Below are 16,858 nucleotides of genomic sequence, written 5' to 3'. Positions count from 1 at the left end.
TTCCAGCTGAAATTGTATGTTAAAATGCTGGCCATGAAGGAGAGTTGGTTGCTATAAGCAGATTCTGTGAATGTCATGAGAGTTCGAGTGAAGCTTCGAGAGTACAAGCAAAACACGGGTTTCTCTGTGCCTTTTTCTTGGTATTCCATCTGTTAAAATTTGTTGTCCACCATGTACTCAATATGACCTTGGATATTTTAAATCACATATGGGTGTAAGACTGAAATACTTTTCCAGAACTGGTTGTCTCTTTTTTCTTTTGAGTATTTTTTTGGGGGGATGAATTTTAAATGAATCTCTGAAGGCTTCCAGCCAGCACTTGCTTCTACCTCACAAAGACCAGTAAAGGCCCCAAGGCAGCTTGGTCCTGAGTATTTGGGGAGTGAGAGTTAGGAATTGTTGTGTTGATGAGGTAAGCACATATTTGTGAGGATCTTCCTACATCCTCTTCTTACTCCTTTTTATAGGAAGCTAGCTCTCGGAGGATGTGCTGTTCCTTGGCATCACTTGGGAGGTTGTCACATTGATCCATTGTAAAATGTGACATTGAATAAAGGTTCTGTCCACTTCCGCCTCCAATTCAAAGACCGTCTCTGGAATAGCTATTGGTGGTGAAGGATTCAGGTTCTCTGTCTAACACCTGCAGCACTCCCCCTGTTCCCAAGAACCCCTACACCACTGAGCTTGGTTCTGCCTTCTCATATGTGAACTCTCTTCCTCTGATCTCAGAACTCTCGTGTGTGTCCTACCGATGGTAAGGAGTTTGATCACAACTGGCTGTCTTTTTAAAAAATACATACAAATGTTCATTTTGTACCTTTAAATAATCTGTTGATATGTTCCAAAATGATTCCGGCTGTGAGGAAAGAGCCAAGCACAGAGTTAGAGACTGGGGCATTAAAGAAATAGAGTGTAAGCCCCAGAAAGAGTTGCCAGCCACAAACTTTGTAAAATTTTGTGTCAAATGGAGATTCACACTCAGAGACATCAACATTCTACAGAACCACAATGAGGCATCCTGATTTCGACACCGTGTTGTTCTACAGGGTTGATGTCCTAACTGTGGTGAACAACACAAACATCCATCTATCTGAGTTGGGAGGAGGGGAGTAGTTTTTCCTGATATAAATGAATTTATCATCTAACTGAAACCACTACACAACATTTAGAATTACAAAGAAATTTTATATTCTTGCTCATTTTCTTTCTCTTGGGCAGTCAATTTGTTTTTGTTGTTTTATGATTCAAATCACTTCCCTAATTCATTTGAAAAAACAGAATTGAGAAGCACAGCTCATAAATAACGCTCTCAGGGATTCTGTAAATCCCTGCTGCTGGTCCAATTGCAATGACTCTCGTTATAATAAAAATCTCTGTATAACAAAGTTATTGTCAAACCTTATCCAACAACTGGTAATCCAAGTAGTCTCTGATAAACAATAAAGTCAGCAGGGCGCGGTGGCTCACACCTGTAATCCCAGCACTTTGGGAGGCTGAGGCAGGCGGATCACGAGGTCAGAAGATCGAGACCATCCTAGCCAACATGGTGAAACCTGTCTCCACTAAAAATACAAAAAATTAGCTGGGTGTGATGGTGCATGCCTGTAATCCCAGCTACTCAGGAGGCTGAGGCAGGAGAATCGCTTGAACCAGGGAGTGGGAGGTTGCAGTGGGCCGAGATCACACCACTGTACTCCAACCTGGGGACAGAGTGAGACTCCATCATTGGAATGGCATTTTATTGTTATCAAAACTGTCTATTACACAAAACCTTGTAAGAGCAATTGGAATGATCGTGAGAATACATCTGGTCACAGGATGTTAAATGGAAGCCTTTATTTTAGTCCCATTTTGAGAGAGGGCTCAGATAATAGTTGTCAACCACACTCACATTCCAAACAAAGTTCTGGACTACTATGTAGGATTTCCAAAGGAGTGTTCCTGAATTTCTCGTTTACCCTGTCATAGGCATTCTAAGAGGTCCTTTCTCTGCACTTACCACAGGGAGGGGAACGGGGTTTTTCTCTCACCTTAAGTCTGGTGAGAAAGACTTCAGGAAGACCTCTTGGAGAGCTCCGTGGATGTCCCCTGCAGTTTGGGGAGTACCACGGACTGGTGCCTGGCTCATGCCTGAGAAACCTAAAGGACCAGAGTTAGCAAAAGTGGCCTGAATATCAGGTAGAGACTGTGGTCAGGGAAGTAATTTACTCTCACAGAAGACAAGTCTAAGAGAGTGACTCAGGGCAGGATTGGCCTTGATTGTACCCAAGAGGATTGCTTGGAAAGGCAGGGGTCTCTGCAGCAAGAGGCCAGAGGTTTGCCTCCAAATGTTCAGGGTCCAGGGTAAAACTCTAAAGCAACGAAGCAAAGGCAAAATGAACCTGCTCATGCCAAGGGGATGAATGGGTGGTAAGAAGCTCCCCAGCAGGGTGGCTGTGGTAAGTGATGTCCAACAAACCCACCACAGGGCTCATAAGAGAAACCGTCAGCTGGAAACATCTGCCATGGCCAGAGGTAGCCATGGTAGCCAGAGCCATCCAACACCTTTCCGACTCCTCAGCTCTTTCTTCCCCTCTTCCATCCTGGAGGAACCGGGTAGCCAGTGAGAGTAGAAAGAGGTGGAAGCACTAGGCTGGAAGGAGAACACAGGAAGCCTACCATTACTCACCTTTTCCCACTGAAGTGTGGAATTTTTAAGATTATTTTACTGTACCACACATTTTTAAAAACACTTCTAGGTTCAGGGGTACACATGCAGGTTTGTTATATAGGTAAACGGTGTGTCACAGGGGTTTGATGTACAGATTATTTTGTCACCCAGGTAAAAGCATAGTATTCAATAGGGAGTTTTTCAATCCTGTCCCTCCTCGCACCTGCCACACTCAAGTAGGCTCCATGTCTGTTGTTCACTTCTTTCTGTCTATGTGTATTCAATGTTTAGCTTACACTTCTAAGTGAGAATATGCGGTGTCTGGTTTTCTGTTCTTGCGTTAATTTGTTTAGGATTATGGCCTCCAGCTCCACCTATGTTGCTGCAAAGGACATGATCTTATTCTTTTTTATGGCTGCATAATATTCCATGGTGTATATGTACCGTATTTTCTTTATCCAGTCTATTTTTTTTCTTTTTCTTTTCTTTTTTTTTTTTTTTTTTTTTGAGACAGTTTCACTCTGTCGCCCAGGCTGGAGTGCAGTGGCACAATCTTGGCTCACCACTACCTCCGCCTCCTGGGTTCAAGCACTGCCTCAGCCTGTTGTGTTGCTGGGATTACAGGCGTGCACCACCATGCCCAGCTAATTTTTTGTGCTGTTAGTAGAGACAGGGTTTCGCCACGTTGGCCAGGCTGGTCTCAAACTCCTGAGCTCAAGTGATCCGCTTGCCTCGGCCTCCCAAAATGCTGGGATTATAGGCTTGAGCCGCCATGCCCATCCCAGTCTACTGTTGATGGGCATTTAGGTTGATTCCCTGACTTTGCTATTGTGAATAGTGCTGCAATGAACCTACAGGTCCATGTGTTTTTATGGTAGAATGATTTATATTCCTTTGGGTACATACCTAAAAATGAATTTCTGGCTAAAATTGTACTATGCATATATATTTGTGCGTGTGTGAGAGATAGAGAGACACTTGCTTTATTGAAATATTCTCCTTATTACAGTAGTTTGGAATCGAACCTATAATATCTCCAAGGTATGCCTGTATCTTATCTCTTCTAACAACCTTTTTTTTCCCTTGTTTTGAGACGGAGTCTCACTCTATCACCCAGGCTGGAGTGCAGTGGCACAATCTCTGTTGACCACAACCTCTGCCTCCCGGTTCAAGTGATCCTCCAACCTCAGCCTCCCAAATCGCTGGGATCACAGGTGTGTGCCATCATGCCCAGTTAATTTTTAATATTTTTGGTAGAGATGAGGTTTCACCATGTTGGCCAGGCTGGTCTCAAACTCCTGACTTCAAGTGATCCGCACACTTTGACCTCCCAAAGTGTTGGGATTACAGGCATGAGCCACCACGCTCGACCTGTACTATGCATATTAATTACTGAAATGAGAGTATATTTTTGGCTAAAAGTAATCAGAGGTCTTTTAATTATTTGGGAGTAGCCTAAAATGTCACAGGGCCTGTGTATTCAGTCATCTGAAGGACAGGAAAACAGGCCCCATAGAGCAGATGTAATGGAAGAGAATACAGCTGCATTCTGACTGTACCCATGAGCCCAGCTGGGTCAGCATATCAGCTATTCATTCAAATACAATGCACTCCATATTATATCTTAAAACCTCTGAGGATGTCTCATTCTGGCATCTTACCTGAATTATTAGCATGTCATATGTGTCAAGAAATTCCCTTTGTATGTATATAAATTATAGTTTAAGCTTTCCAACAACTAAGTTAGAAATAAGGATACTGGATTAAAAGAGTCAGGAATCTATATGTTACTTAACCTTCTATTAAATAAGCATCTGCTGTAGTTTCCTCATCTCTAAAGGGCCTGGATAAGATGATTGTCAAGGCCTCTTTCCGTAAGAAAATTCTATTTGGAAAGGCTACAGCACACCACAGATCAAGGACAAAGTTTTCAGACCGTTCCACAGGTGAGCAGCCGTCAGACCAGCATATCTGGCGTGAGATCGCTGCAGTGGTTTGGAATGATAAGGAAGAAGTATTTCCAAAATGAGGTACTGACAAGCACAGTGATGCCTTCCTTTGGAGGTGACATGTTACCTTGGTGGCAGTTTCCATATTATGCACTTGGCAATTGTGATCTGGGAATTCCGGAGCATTTTCCTTTATTCTCTGAATTCCTGTATCACTCCTGCCATCCTCCTTCGGTGAGAAACAGAGTTGCAAAGCCATCTGCGACTGGTGTTCAGAGGGAGAGCTGCAAATGAAAACCAGATCCTGTGTTCTGAAAATTTCCCTATCTTACTCCATTTTCCCTATTTTAGCTAGGAGATTCTTGTCTGCTACAAGAGAATAAGCCAAAAGAGCAAGCAATTTTGATTTTAATCAGTCCCCTCTTTGGACTTTTTGCCAACATGCATTAAGCTTATGGAAGTCATCCATTCTCTATTGATTTAAAAAAACCTCCTAAATTAGAGAGCTGATTACTAATTATTTTGCAGTATGATATCTTTTTTTGAGGACTTTTAGTAATTCTTATTCAGTTTTTTAAAGTTCTAAGCAAGTGCTCTTGCTTCAGCCTGATTGTTTTATTGTCCCACTCTGCTGTCTGCCGCTCAACTGCCCAGTCTTTACCCTGAGACCTTGCTATGATCCGGCAACTAAAGAGTTAACAGCAAATGGAGAAGGAGGCCTCCTGGATCTGCTGAGGTGGGCAGCCAGTGTCTGACAGGCTGGTGTCTTTTCTGCACTGGTTGTTACATATTTTAAATATCATCCCTGATTGGGGGCTCTTGGAAAATATTCTCAACTTCTCTCCACCAAAAAGTGTCTTTTTTTCATCTCTTTTTCTCTCTCCACCCTCTTAGAAGAATAAAGAAGAAGCGTTTATTCCCAAGCCAAACTCTATCAGCTGTTATTCTTCATTCTGTCGTCTCCTAATACTCTCTCTTTTGGTACCTGATCCCTCCCTCTCAAGTGGTCATTCCACTTAGCCTACAAACATATGGGTATTTCCTCCATCCTAAAAACACCTTCCGTAGATTCTGCCTTTTTAATCAAGCTCCAATTTCATCACTTCCATTCCCTTCGATGAGAACATTCTCAAAAGTATAGTTTTCACTTGCTACCTCCCCTTTACTTTCAGTCCTTGCTTTACTTTCAGCCCCCACTAGTCTTTCAATTCCACACCTCCTCTGTCAAAAATGCTCCTTGTAGCTTTACAGTGAATGACCGTTTGGTCACAAGTTCAGCTAACTGCTGCAGACTCCTTGTTGTCCTCCTCGAAACTCACCCATCCTTTTGTTCCTGGGATGTCATTGCAATCTCCTGGATATCCTTCTTCCTCTCTGCTTCTCACATATTCCTTCACAAGAAGCTCCTCTTGTGCAGACGTGGTCCTCAGCATCCTACGTGTGGTCCTGTCTCTTCTACCACTGGTCTCTCCCTCCGTCTAATGGTATCTCTTTGCAAACCACTCATCCATCCTGTGTCTTTATGTGATCAGCCAGCCAGCACCTCCAATTCAAAACCACACTCTAGGAAGCCTCCTTATTCATAGACCAGCCTGAAATCTGGGAGTTAGCAACAACTCCTTTTCTCTTCAAACCATCTCATCTTCACTCAGGAATTAAGTCCTATTTCTTAATCGTACTTTTACAGCATCCTGGGAGTCTGTCTGCTTTTTATTTCTACTCTTTTAGGGCAAGTCCTGGTCACCTTTAGTATGCTTAATTGCCCTACTTCCTTCCCTCAGCCTCCACTCTCTCCCCTGCTCCAATCTCCCTTTCTTTCTGTCCCCACTCTCTTTTTCAATGATTTGATTTTCTTTCTTTATTTCACTTTTAAAAAATACATATCCTACATGCCCAATTAAAAAGTGAAACTGAGAAGCTAAGCAGTGACGGAACAGCAACCTGGACCTCTTTGGAGATGAGAATGATGACGCCGTCAGTATAGAAAGTGTTAACAAACACTGAATGCCCTGATCCACCTACAAACACACCAAAGGCAACTGAAAGGAAAAGCTGGGGAAAGGGAAAATGGAAGTCAAAGAAATGCAAATATTCTTTCAAATATATAAACAATCTCGAGGAACATCATAACCAACCATTGTTTGGAGTTCAGTTTAACTGGCACGGTAAAAAAGGAGATCCATTAGTGTTTGCAACTGTAGGAAGCAACAGAGTTACCTTGTATGAATGTCACTCACAGGGAGAAATTCGGTTGTTACAATCTTACATGAATGCTGGTGGATCCTTTCTTGGGTTTTAAATATCTTTGGTCAAAGGCATTTATTTTCTTTTTTTTTTTTTTTTTTTTTTTGAGACGGAGTCTTGCTCTGTCGCCCAGGCTGGAGTGCAGTGGCCAGATCTCAGCTCACTGCAAGCTCCGCCTCCCGGGTTCACGCCATTCTCCTGAGTAGCTGGGACTACAGGCGCCCGCCACCTCACCCGGCTAGTTTTTTGTATTTTTTAGTAGAGATGGGGTTTCACCGTGTTAGCCAGGATGGTCTCGATCTCCTGACCTCGTGATCCACCCATCTTGGCCTCCCAAAGTGCTGGGATTACAGGCTTGAGCCACCGCTCCCGGCCAAAGGCATTTATTTTCAACAAGTATACCAAAACTTTTATAAATTAATCAACTTCCTAAAGTTTTTTTCTAAAAAAATAGTGAAAAGGCCAGGTGTGGTGGCTTACACCTGTAATCTCAGCACTTTGGAAGGCCGAGGCAGGTGGATCACTTGAGGTCAGGAGTTCGAGACCAGCCTGACCAATACGGTGAAACCCCTTCTTTACCAAAAACTACAAAAATAAGCTGGGCGTGGTGGCACGTGCCTGTAATCCCAGCTACCCAGGAGGCTGAGGCATGAGATTCACTTGAACCCAGGAAGCGGAGTTTGCAGCAAGCCAAGATGACTCGGGTGACAGAGTAAGACTCTGTCTCAAAAAAAAAAAAGTGAAAAAAATCCAAATATGTCTAATAAAAAGTTAATAATCTCCCCTTGCTGCCTCCCCCTTCCTTCCTACTTCCAGTGTGAACAAACAGTCTGGTATGCATCCTTTGAAAATTTGTTCACGTACATATATATATTCACATTTTAAAACAAAAAGTGGGATTACGGTATGTATATTACTATAGAACTCTCTTTTCTGTCTTAAAAGTATACCATGGACATCCCTCCAAGTCAATACATAGAAATTTAACTCATTTATTTTTAAAAAATCACAGCTTTATTAAGATATAATTCATATACCATACAATATACCATTTAATGGTATATTCAATGATATTTAGTATATGTACACAACTGGGCAATTATGACCCCTATCAATTTTAGAACATTTTCATTGCCTCAAAAAGAAATTCTATACCTATTATCAGTCCTGTTATGCTATACCCATTATTTCCCGCTTCCCCCCAAAGTAGATTAAGGTTGCAAGGGACAACCACTAAACTAATTTTTGTATCCATGGATTTTCCCATTCTTAATATTTCATATAAATAGAATTGTATGATATATGATCTTTTGTTTCTGGATTCTTTAACTTATTCATGCACATTGTAGCATGCATCAGTACTTAATTGCTTTCTTGCCAAATAGTAGAGTCTATTGAAAGAATGTACCACGTTTTGTTTATCCATTCATCTGTTGGTAGACACGTGAGTTGTTTCCGTCATTTGACTATTAGAAATAATGCTGCTGTGAACATTCATGTACATGTTTTCATGTGGATATACATTTTCATTTCTTTTGGTTATATATATAGTAGTGAAATTTTTGGGTCATTCAAGAACCCTATATTTAACCTTTTGAAGAATTGCCAAAGTCAGAGAATGTCTTAGTCCGTTTTGTGCTGCTCTAACAGAATAGCACAGACTGGGTATTCTGTGAATAGAAATTTATTGGCTCACTGTCCTGGAGGCTCCATTTTAAATTAACATCAGCAGTGTATGAGAATTTCTATTTCTCCATATAGTTGCCAACAATTGTGATTGTCCATTAAGTCTTTTTTAAATTATAGCCATACTAATGAGTGAAGTGGTATCTCATTGTGGTTTTGATTTGCATTTTCCTGAGGGCTATGATACTGAACACCTTTTCATGTGCTTACTGGCCATTCATATATCTTCTTTGAAGAAAAGTTTACTCAGATTTTTTGCCCATTTTTAATTGAGTTATCTTTTGACTATTGAGTTCTGATGGTTCTTCATACAAGTCTCTTATTAAATACATGACAACCTGGCCAGGCGAGGTGGCTCACGCCTGTAATCCCAGCACTTTAGGAGGCCGAGGTAGGCAGATCACGAGGTCAGGAGATCGAGACCATCCTGGCTCACACGGTGAAACCCCGTCTCTACTAAAAATACAAAAAAATTAGCCGGGCATGGTGGCGGGCGCCTGTAGTCCCAGCTACTCAGGAGGCTGAGGCAGGAGAATCACTTGAACCCGGGAGGCGGAGGTTGCAGTGAGCTGAGATTGGGTCACTGCACTCCAGCCTGGGTGACAGAGTGAGACGCTGACTCAAAATAAATAAATAAATAAATAAATAAGTATGTATGTATGTATGTATGACAGCCTATTATTCTGGTTGTCTTTTCACTTTTGTAATGATATCCTTTAAAGTACAGAAGTTTTTTATTTTGATGAAGTCCAAATTAGCTACATTTTTTCTTTTGTTGCTAATGTCTTTGGTGTCATATCTAAGAAGACTTTGCCTAACCTAAGGCCGCCAGATTTACTCCTATACTTTCTTCCAAGAGTTTTATAGTTTTAACTCTTACGTTTAGGCCTTTGATCCATTTTAGGTTATTTTTTGTGTAGGACATGAGGAAAGGGTGCAAATTTATTCTTTTGCATGAAGTTATCCAGTTGGCTCAGCACCATTTGTTGAAAAGATTTTCCTTTCCCCATTGGACTGTCTTGGCACCCTTGTTGACAATCAATTGACCATAAATGTGAGGGTTTGTGTCTGGACTCTCAATTCTATTCTGTGATTTATCTGTTTACCTTATGCCAGCACCACACTGCCTTGATAAATGTGGTAAGTTTTAAAATTAGGAGGTCTGTGTCCTCCACTATGGTTTGAATGTGTCCCTGAAAGAGCATGTATTAGAAACTTAATCCCCAACCCAGCATTGTTGGGAGGTAGGGCCTAATGGTAGGTGATTAGGCTAAGAGGGCTCTGCCCCTCTTGCTCTCCTGCTCACATGCACTCTTTCTCTCTTGCTCGCTTTTGCACTCTTTTTCTGTCCCATCTTTTTGCCCCTCTTGCCCTCTCTTTGCCCTTCTGCCATAGGATGATGCAGCAAGAAGGCCCTTGTCAGATGCTGGCTCCTTGATCTTGGGCTTCCTAGCCTCCAGAACAGTGAACCAATAAATTTCTGTTCACAGAATACCCAGCATGTGCTACCCTGTTATAGCAGCACAAAACAGACTAAGACATTCTCTGACTTTATTCTCTTTCAAAATTATTTTGATTATTCTGTGTCCCTCCCATTTACATATGAATTATTAAATCAACTTGTCAGTTTTGGCAAAGGAGCTAGCTGTTGTTTTGCTAGGGATTGTATTGAATATTGCCATCTTAACAATATTTGTCTTCCAATTCATGAACATGAAATTTTTTTCCGTTTATCTAAGTCTTCTTTAATTTCTTTCAACAATGTTTTGAAGTTTTCAGATATAAGTTTTGCACTTGTTTTGTTAAATTTATTCCTAAGTATTTTATTATTTTTGATGCTATTATAAATACATCGTTTTTTATAATTTTGTTTTCAGATTGTTTGTTGCTAGTGTATAGAAACACAATTGAATTTTTTTTTTTTCTTTGAGACAGAGTCTTATTCACTCTGTCGCCCAAGGTAGAGCGCAGTGGCACAATCTCGGCTCACTGCAACCTCCACCTCTCAGGTTCAAGAGATTCTCCTGCCTCAGTAGTTGGGACTACAGGTGTGTACCACCACGCCTGGCTAATTTTTGTATTTTTAGTAGAGACAGGGTTCTGCCATGTTGGCCAGGCTGGTCTCGAACTCCTGACCTCAAGTGATCCGCCCACCTCAGCCTCCCAAAGTGCTGGGATTGCAGGCGTGAGGCACTGTGCCTGGCCAGAAACACAATTGATTTTGTATGTTGATCTTGCAACCTGCAATTTTGCTAAACTTATTCGTTAGTTCTGGTATTGTGTGTGTGAGCGTGCATTCCCTAAGATTTCCTATATTCAGGATTATGTCATCTGCAAATAGAGATAGTTTTACACCTTCCTTTTTCAATTTGGATGCTGATACTTCTTTTTCTTGCCTAACTGCCCTGGCTAGAACCTCCAGCACAATGTTGAATAGAAGTGACAAGAATGGACATCTTTATTTTGTTCCTGATCTTGGGGGGAAGCATTCAGCCTTTCATCATTGAATATTATGTTAGCCGTGGGGATTTTTGTAGGTGGCCTTTATCAAGTTTCACAAATACTCTTCTAGTCTAGTTGTTGAGTGCTTTTGTCATGAAGCAGTGTTGGATTTTGTCAATTCTTTCTTCTGTGTTTATTGAGATGATCATACTTTTGTCCTTAATTCTATTAGCCTACTGATGCCTGGTGTTCCATTATTGGAACCCTAAGCATGTGGGAGTTATTTATATCCTACTGCTTAAGGTCATTGCCAAGGTCTGATTGCAAAAATTAAAAAAATTGCAACTTCAGGCATAAATGGGTTAATTTCATGTGTTACATGGATTGATTTTCAGACGTTAAATCAATTTTGCATTCCTGGAATAAATTCTGGTTGGTCATGATGTATAATCTTTTCAATATACTGCTGGACTTGGATTGCTAACATGTTGTTGAAGATTTTTTTATCTATATTCCTAAGAAATACCAGTCTGTAGTTTTCTTTTCTTCTGATGTTTCTGTCTGGTTTTGGTATCGGGGCCTCAAAAAATGAGCTGAGCAGTCATTTCTACCAGCTGAATAATATTCCATAATTTGGTTGTGTCACAATTTATTTAGCCATAGCCCTACTGGTAAATACCTGTTTCCGTTTTTTGCCACTATTAACAATGTAACGATGTATAGTATATACATATATACACACACACACACACACACACACTCTTACGTGTGTATGGTTTATTTATTATTTATTTATTTATTAATCAGGGATCCTTTTCCCATTAGCTTTTATTAATAAAAGAATCACAATTAGGTCATAAATAAACAGGCAAATTATTAATTACACGATTTGAGGCTTAGGATGAAAACCTGTCAAAATTAGTTTAATATACAGCAAAGTTATACGACACACTAAAACCAACTGTTTAATAGTTTTTGCCTTGTGTGAACTGCCTGTAGTGAAAAAGGAACACATTTTTAGTGATGAATGATCCAATAAACTGTATTTTGGAACTTTCCAAGAGGAAGAAGGAAAAAAGATTTCAACAAAATTGAGAGTAAATACAGATCCTAACCAAGGCATCGTGACATCAGGGAGGCCATGTGCTTGCCAAATGTAAAACTTGATTCCCCCAACCACATACAGAAACCAAAAGCTGCACTGGCTTTGTAGTTATGTCTACAGTCTTAAGTTTCCCTTATGGATACTAGGTTACAACAAAACACTTCATAATTGCAAGCCTTTCCACATCCCCCTGAACTAAAAATAACTCAAGATGTCATTAGTTCTTAAAATCCCCAATAAAATAACCTCTAAAAATAATCTTGACCATTTTCTTAGCTGTTTCCCTGAAGCAACTGGGCTCTTTAAAGAATGCACACACACCAAGAAAGTCCTACCCATGTTTTCTCATCCCCATTTAGCCACATTTGAAAAGACCTTGATTTCAGTGGGAGAGATGACCATAAGTTTCAGAAAGGCCACACACTAGACATGAAGTGCCTTTTAGTTATTTTTTTTAAAAAGTTATTAACACTGTGAAATGTAGCTTTTTTAAAAAACCCCAATACCACGTGCCAGATAACTCTTTCACCCCAAAATATAAAATCCTTTGCTTATAATTTTAAAATTCTCAGTGAGCTGTGGAATATTGTGCGTATTTAATACCTACTAGCAACCTAGAAGTAGATGGCATCCATGTGTCTGTCACACCGACTTTCCAAATAACCTGATTCACCCATTAAGGACTGCTCTGGCCCTCGGTTCTCTGACTTCCTCAGAAACCACGTCTTTGGAACTATTCATTTCTACAACTTTTTTTAAAACCTGCAGCTTGAGCTTTCTCCATCATCCCAGTCACTCTGCCTGATTCTATCCCATTTAAAGTAACCTCATCTGAGAACCTGCAATCACCTTTTACCAAACACACGATAAGCCTTAGCAGCCTAGGGACTATGATAACTCTGGCCTTGGCCTGAGTTTACACAAGAACGTGATAGTTTGCTGACCTTGTGGAGGGAAATCTAAATGAAATCAATGTAACAAACAAAGCTAGCCAAGATCAGGTATTTCCATTCTGAGTATAAAAACAATTGATCTTAAGCAACAGGCAGAGATGTTAATGCAGGAGATATATTTGTACAATCAAACTCTTGTGTGCTGGTGAAAGACTTTACCCGCAAAGTCAAGTCAAGACAAAACCAAAGCAAAATGGAGAATGAGTCAATGTCACAATGCAATAAAAAGAACAGGATTCAAGCTTCTTGCTACAAATACTGAACTGGAATCTTTTTCTTTACAAATTTGACTAGAAGACAGCAGTCATGACACTTCCCTAATAAGGCAATACCTTCAGGTCAACCTGTGTTCTGAAGCAATTCAATGTTCAATGAATATTGGGGGTGGGGGTGGGGTCTAATATACATTTTTTCTGTGAGAATGGCAGCCAAACTACCTCAGGGTCTCAAGGGACTGAGAGACCTCAGAAAGGAAATACTATCAGGGTTGGATCTCGGCCTTCCTTGCAGCAGCCAAAGTCAGAAGAATCCAAAGAGACCCTAACTTCACGGCAAAGATTTTATTACTGTTACCATTACAAAAGTCAACCAATGATATTTTCATTGAAATATCCACACTGAATGATGTTTCAACACATGAGACAAAGAGGGATGTCTTTGGAGAAGGCTCTTAAGGTAGAACATTAGCAAATCTTACCGGTTGGCTAAAACAAAAATGAGTTCATTCAACCCAACTGGAGGCCTGTTAGGGCTGTTCCTTCTCACTGTGGCCTGACTAAAAGCCAGTGGCATTAAAAGAGTCACATTTCCCAAGTCTGGGGGTGCCCCAGTCAGGTGGTGCTGCTTTCAAAAGCCCTGTGTCCCTAAACATATCCATCCTCACAAAATCAGTTTCCCCAAATGCTGGTTCTAAAAATAGGCTCAGGGCTGGCAGAAATCATTCAGGAAGCTTCTTGAAGGCCCTCTCTTTATTTCTTAGTCTGACTTTCAACTTGTCCCAGCTACTGTAAACAGCTTCAGCTTCCCAAGGTCACTAGCAACTTCTACTTTTGCTAATATCCTTGGTTTTCCATGGCAGGGGTTGTGACCGTCTGTTAGACTAGTGGCCCCCCCATTAACTGCACCTCCACTTCACACCCTTTTCTTGAATCTGGGCTGGGCTTATAACTTGTTTAGTAAGTAGAGGTAATACTCCAGCTCTCTTCTGATTAGAAAAAATCATCATCATCATCATCATCATCATCATCATCATCAATAGAGGGCAGTAGAAAGGATGCTGCGACAATTCTGGACTTAAGCCTTCAGAAGGCCTGGCCACTTCTTTCAAGCTCTTGGGAACTCTGAGCTGCATGTGAGAGGTCTAGCTACCCTGCCAGCAAGGCCACTTAGAGAGATTACACAGAGAAGGACAGATGCAGGAGTGCAGGCAGAGAGAGAAGCCCAGCCACCCCAGTCTCTCCACCGACCTGCTGACCACATGAGTGGCCACCTGCCGGTTGGTAGAAGAACAGCCCAGCTGAGCCCAGCTGAGCCCAGCTCAGCCTGAAGAACAGTTGGGGGTGGGGCATTTTTTAAGCCAATAAAGTTTTGGGGTAAGCTTGTTGGCAACATTTGACAACCAAAAACACTGGTCATTCATAGATGCCTTTTTTCTAAGTACAAGACAATTACTCAAATGCAAAGAAAATATGGCAAATGTTTTCCCACCACAACCTTCTCAGTCAACAGCTAAACTATCGGCTGGGGAAAAAAAAAGCTACACCTCTTAATTCATAAATATCTGTGATTCTTTTTCTATGACTATTTAATGCCAATGCAAAGGTAGAACAGTCAGCTTCTGACAGTCTCAGGCACTGGCCTAATTCTCATTTGGCCAAAAAGAGAAGCCATCAAAATGAATTATCAACTACTGGATACATGATGGTAAATGAGATTGTTCTCACTTTTCTAGGATGTTGATACTTAATTTTCCCAAATCTTTTCTTCTTCTTATCATCCCCCACAATGAGGAAAAAAAATTAAACTGGTTAAGGTTATAAAAAGAAAAAAAAGCCTATAACTAGAATTTGAATCCCCATAATCTGCAAAATATAGTGCACAATTTAACTGCTTCCTCACTTTAAAATGAAATTCTATAAAATACAATGTTGTCTACATTGTGGAGATGATTTCTTCTTATCTGAGGAAATGAGTAATTGGGAAGCAGGTATTGTTGAGTTAAAATACAGTGGTCTTTAAATGGTTTCAAATTTTGCTTATCAAAAAGTAGTCAACCACAATGCAAGCCTTCCAAATCCAAATTCTGTCTTCACATCAACTTTTTTCTGTCTGTTCTTGATCTTTCTAGGGAGAGGGTGAAAGTCCACATCTATTTCTGTGCTGAAGTTTTGGTAGGTTTTCTCATCTGAAACTTTTCTGCTGTTGCATCAGGCCCACGTTTTCATAGATTCTAGCCCTGTCTTTTCTCATTTCTGCACAGGGTGGCATTGGAGTACAAGGCAGGAGGGGGTTCTGGTCTCCACTCGTCTGGTCTGCTAGAGAATACTTAATATTCGTATATTCGTTCCCTTTCCTCTTGCTTTTCTGCTTTTGTTCAATCCTGCGCTGTAGTGTTTCAATATAACGCTGGACTGCCATATAGATAAATCGGTACCGTGCTTCTGTCTGGACCATCCCTGACCTCTTGGACCACACCATCTGGATGGTTTGGGGAACATCAATGTTGCAGTCAACACCTTCATCTCTGATGATGTCGATAAGACTATCGATCACAATGAAAGTCCCTGTCCGGCCAATTCCAGCACTGCAGTGCACCACGACCGGCCCTGCATCCATGATGCTCTCCTGCTTATGGTGCACCTTCTCCAGGAGGTCCAGCACGCCCCCGGGGCTGCTGAGCACTCCGTGATCCGGCCAGGTCCGAAAGTGGTATTGCCAGACTGTTCTCTCCATATTCCCTTGTCCAACTTTTGAAAGTTTAAGTTCTCTTAGCGTATAGTCATGAGTGGTGCTTTCTTTGATGTTCCTAACAGGCATGACGCCATATTCTTTTAGAGCATACTCATCAGGCCAGTATTTGACACGTTTACTCTTTCCTCTCTCCACTTCTTTCATTGTCATGATAATCACTCTGGAGTTTTCTTGGAACACCATCCACCAAAAGTCACTCACTGTGTTTTGCAGGCAGCCTTGTGTGGCAGTGTAACTCTTTTTGGGCTTCGAATTGTTGCACTTGGTTTCAAATTCAGGCATGATGATATTTGCATTGATGTAATCTGAAACAGGCTCATTGGGATCACCGTCAAGAACAACAACCCGGGTATGATCAAAGGGCAGGATGTTTTTAATATCTATTTTTGTTTTTGTTTTCTTACCTTTAACCCTCTTTTCAGCTGTAAAGAAGTTTGCACTCCTGTTGTTGCAGTGTCTGAAATTCTTTCCAAAAGCCTTGTTTGACTTTATCTGTGGTCTCAGCTAATTTGCTTAGTTCTCGAACTCTGCTTTCTATTTCAGCAGCATTTATACAAGTCATGTTAAGGGGCTGCTTGAGTTGTAGTACTGTACCCAATGTTTCCACCATAGGATTCTTCTTGTAATGTTCCGCAAGATCTGTCAAATAATCAAACCGTTCTCCTCCACCAGTGTTGTATTTCAGTTCCTGACAGCGAATCATTTATTCAAAAATCATTTATTTCCGAAAAAATTCCTAAATGTGAGATTCTGATTCAAAAGGTAGATATTTTTCTTTTTTAGGGGGACGGAGTCTCGCTCTGTCGCCCAGGCTGGAGTGCAGTGGCATAATCTCGGCTCACTGCAACCTTTACGTCCC

General features: G+C 41.0%; 1 protein-coding gene across 1 annotated transcript; it reads right to left on the bottom strand.

The window, feature by feature from the left end:
• Positions 1-15,111: 15,111 nt before the first annotated feature.
• LOC107129719 (tyrosine-protein phosphatase non-receptor type 11-like) lies at positions 15,112-16,631 on the bottom strand. Its single transcript, XM_045392412.2, has one exon. It carries the CDS (start codon positions 16,279-16,281, stop codon positions 15,430-15,432), a length of 852 nt encoding a protein of 283 aa, XP_045248347.2. The 5' UTR covers positions 16,282-16,631; the 3' UTR covers positions 15,112-15,429.
• Between the last annotated feature and the right edge of the window lie 227 nt (positions 16,632-16,858).

This window comes from Macaca fascicularis, chromosome 5, assembly GCF_037993035.2.
Source record: "Macaca fascicularis isolate 582-1 chromosome 5, T2T-MFA8v1.1".
Classification (NCBI taxonomy): domain Eukaryota; kingdom Metazoa; phylum Chordata; class Mammalia; order Primates; family Cercopithecidae; genus Macaca; species Macaca fascicularis.
This window is presented reverse-complemented; position numbering and strand designations above follow the sequence as displayed.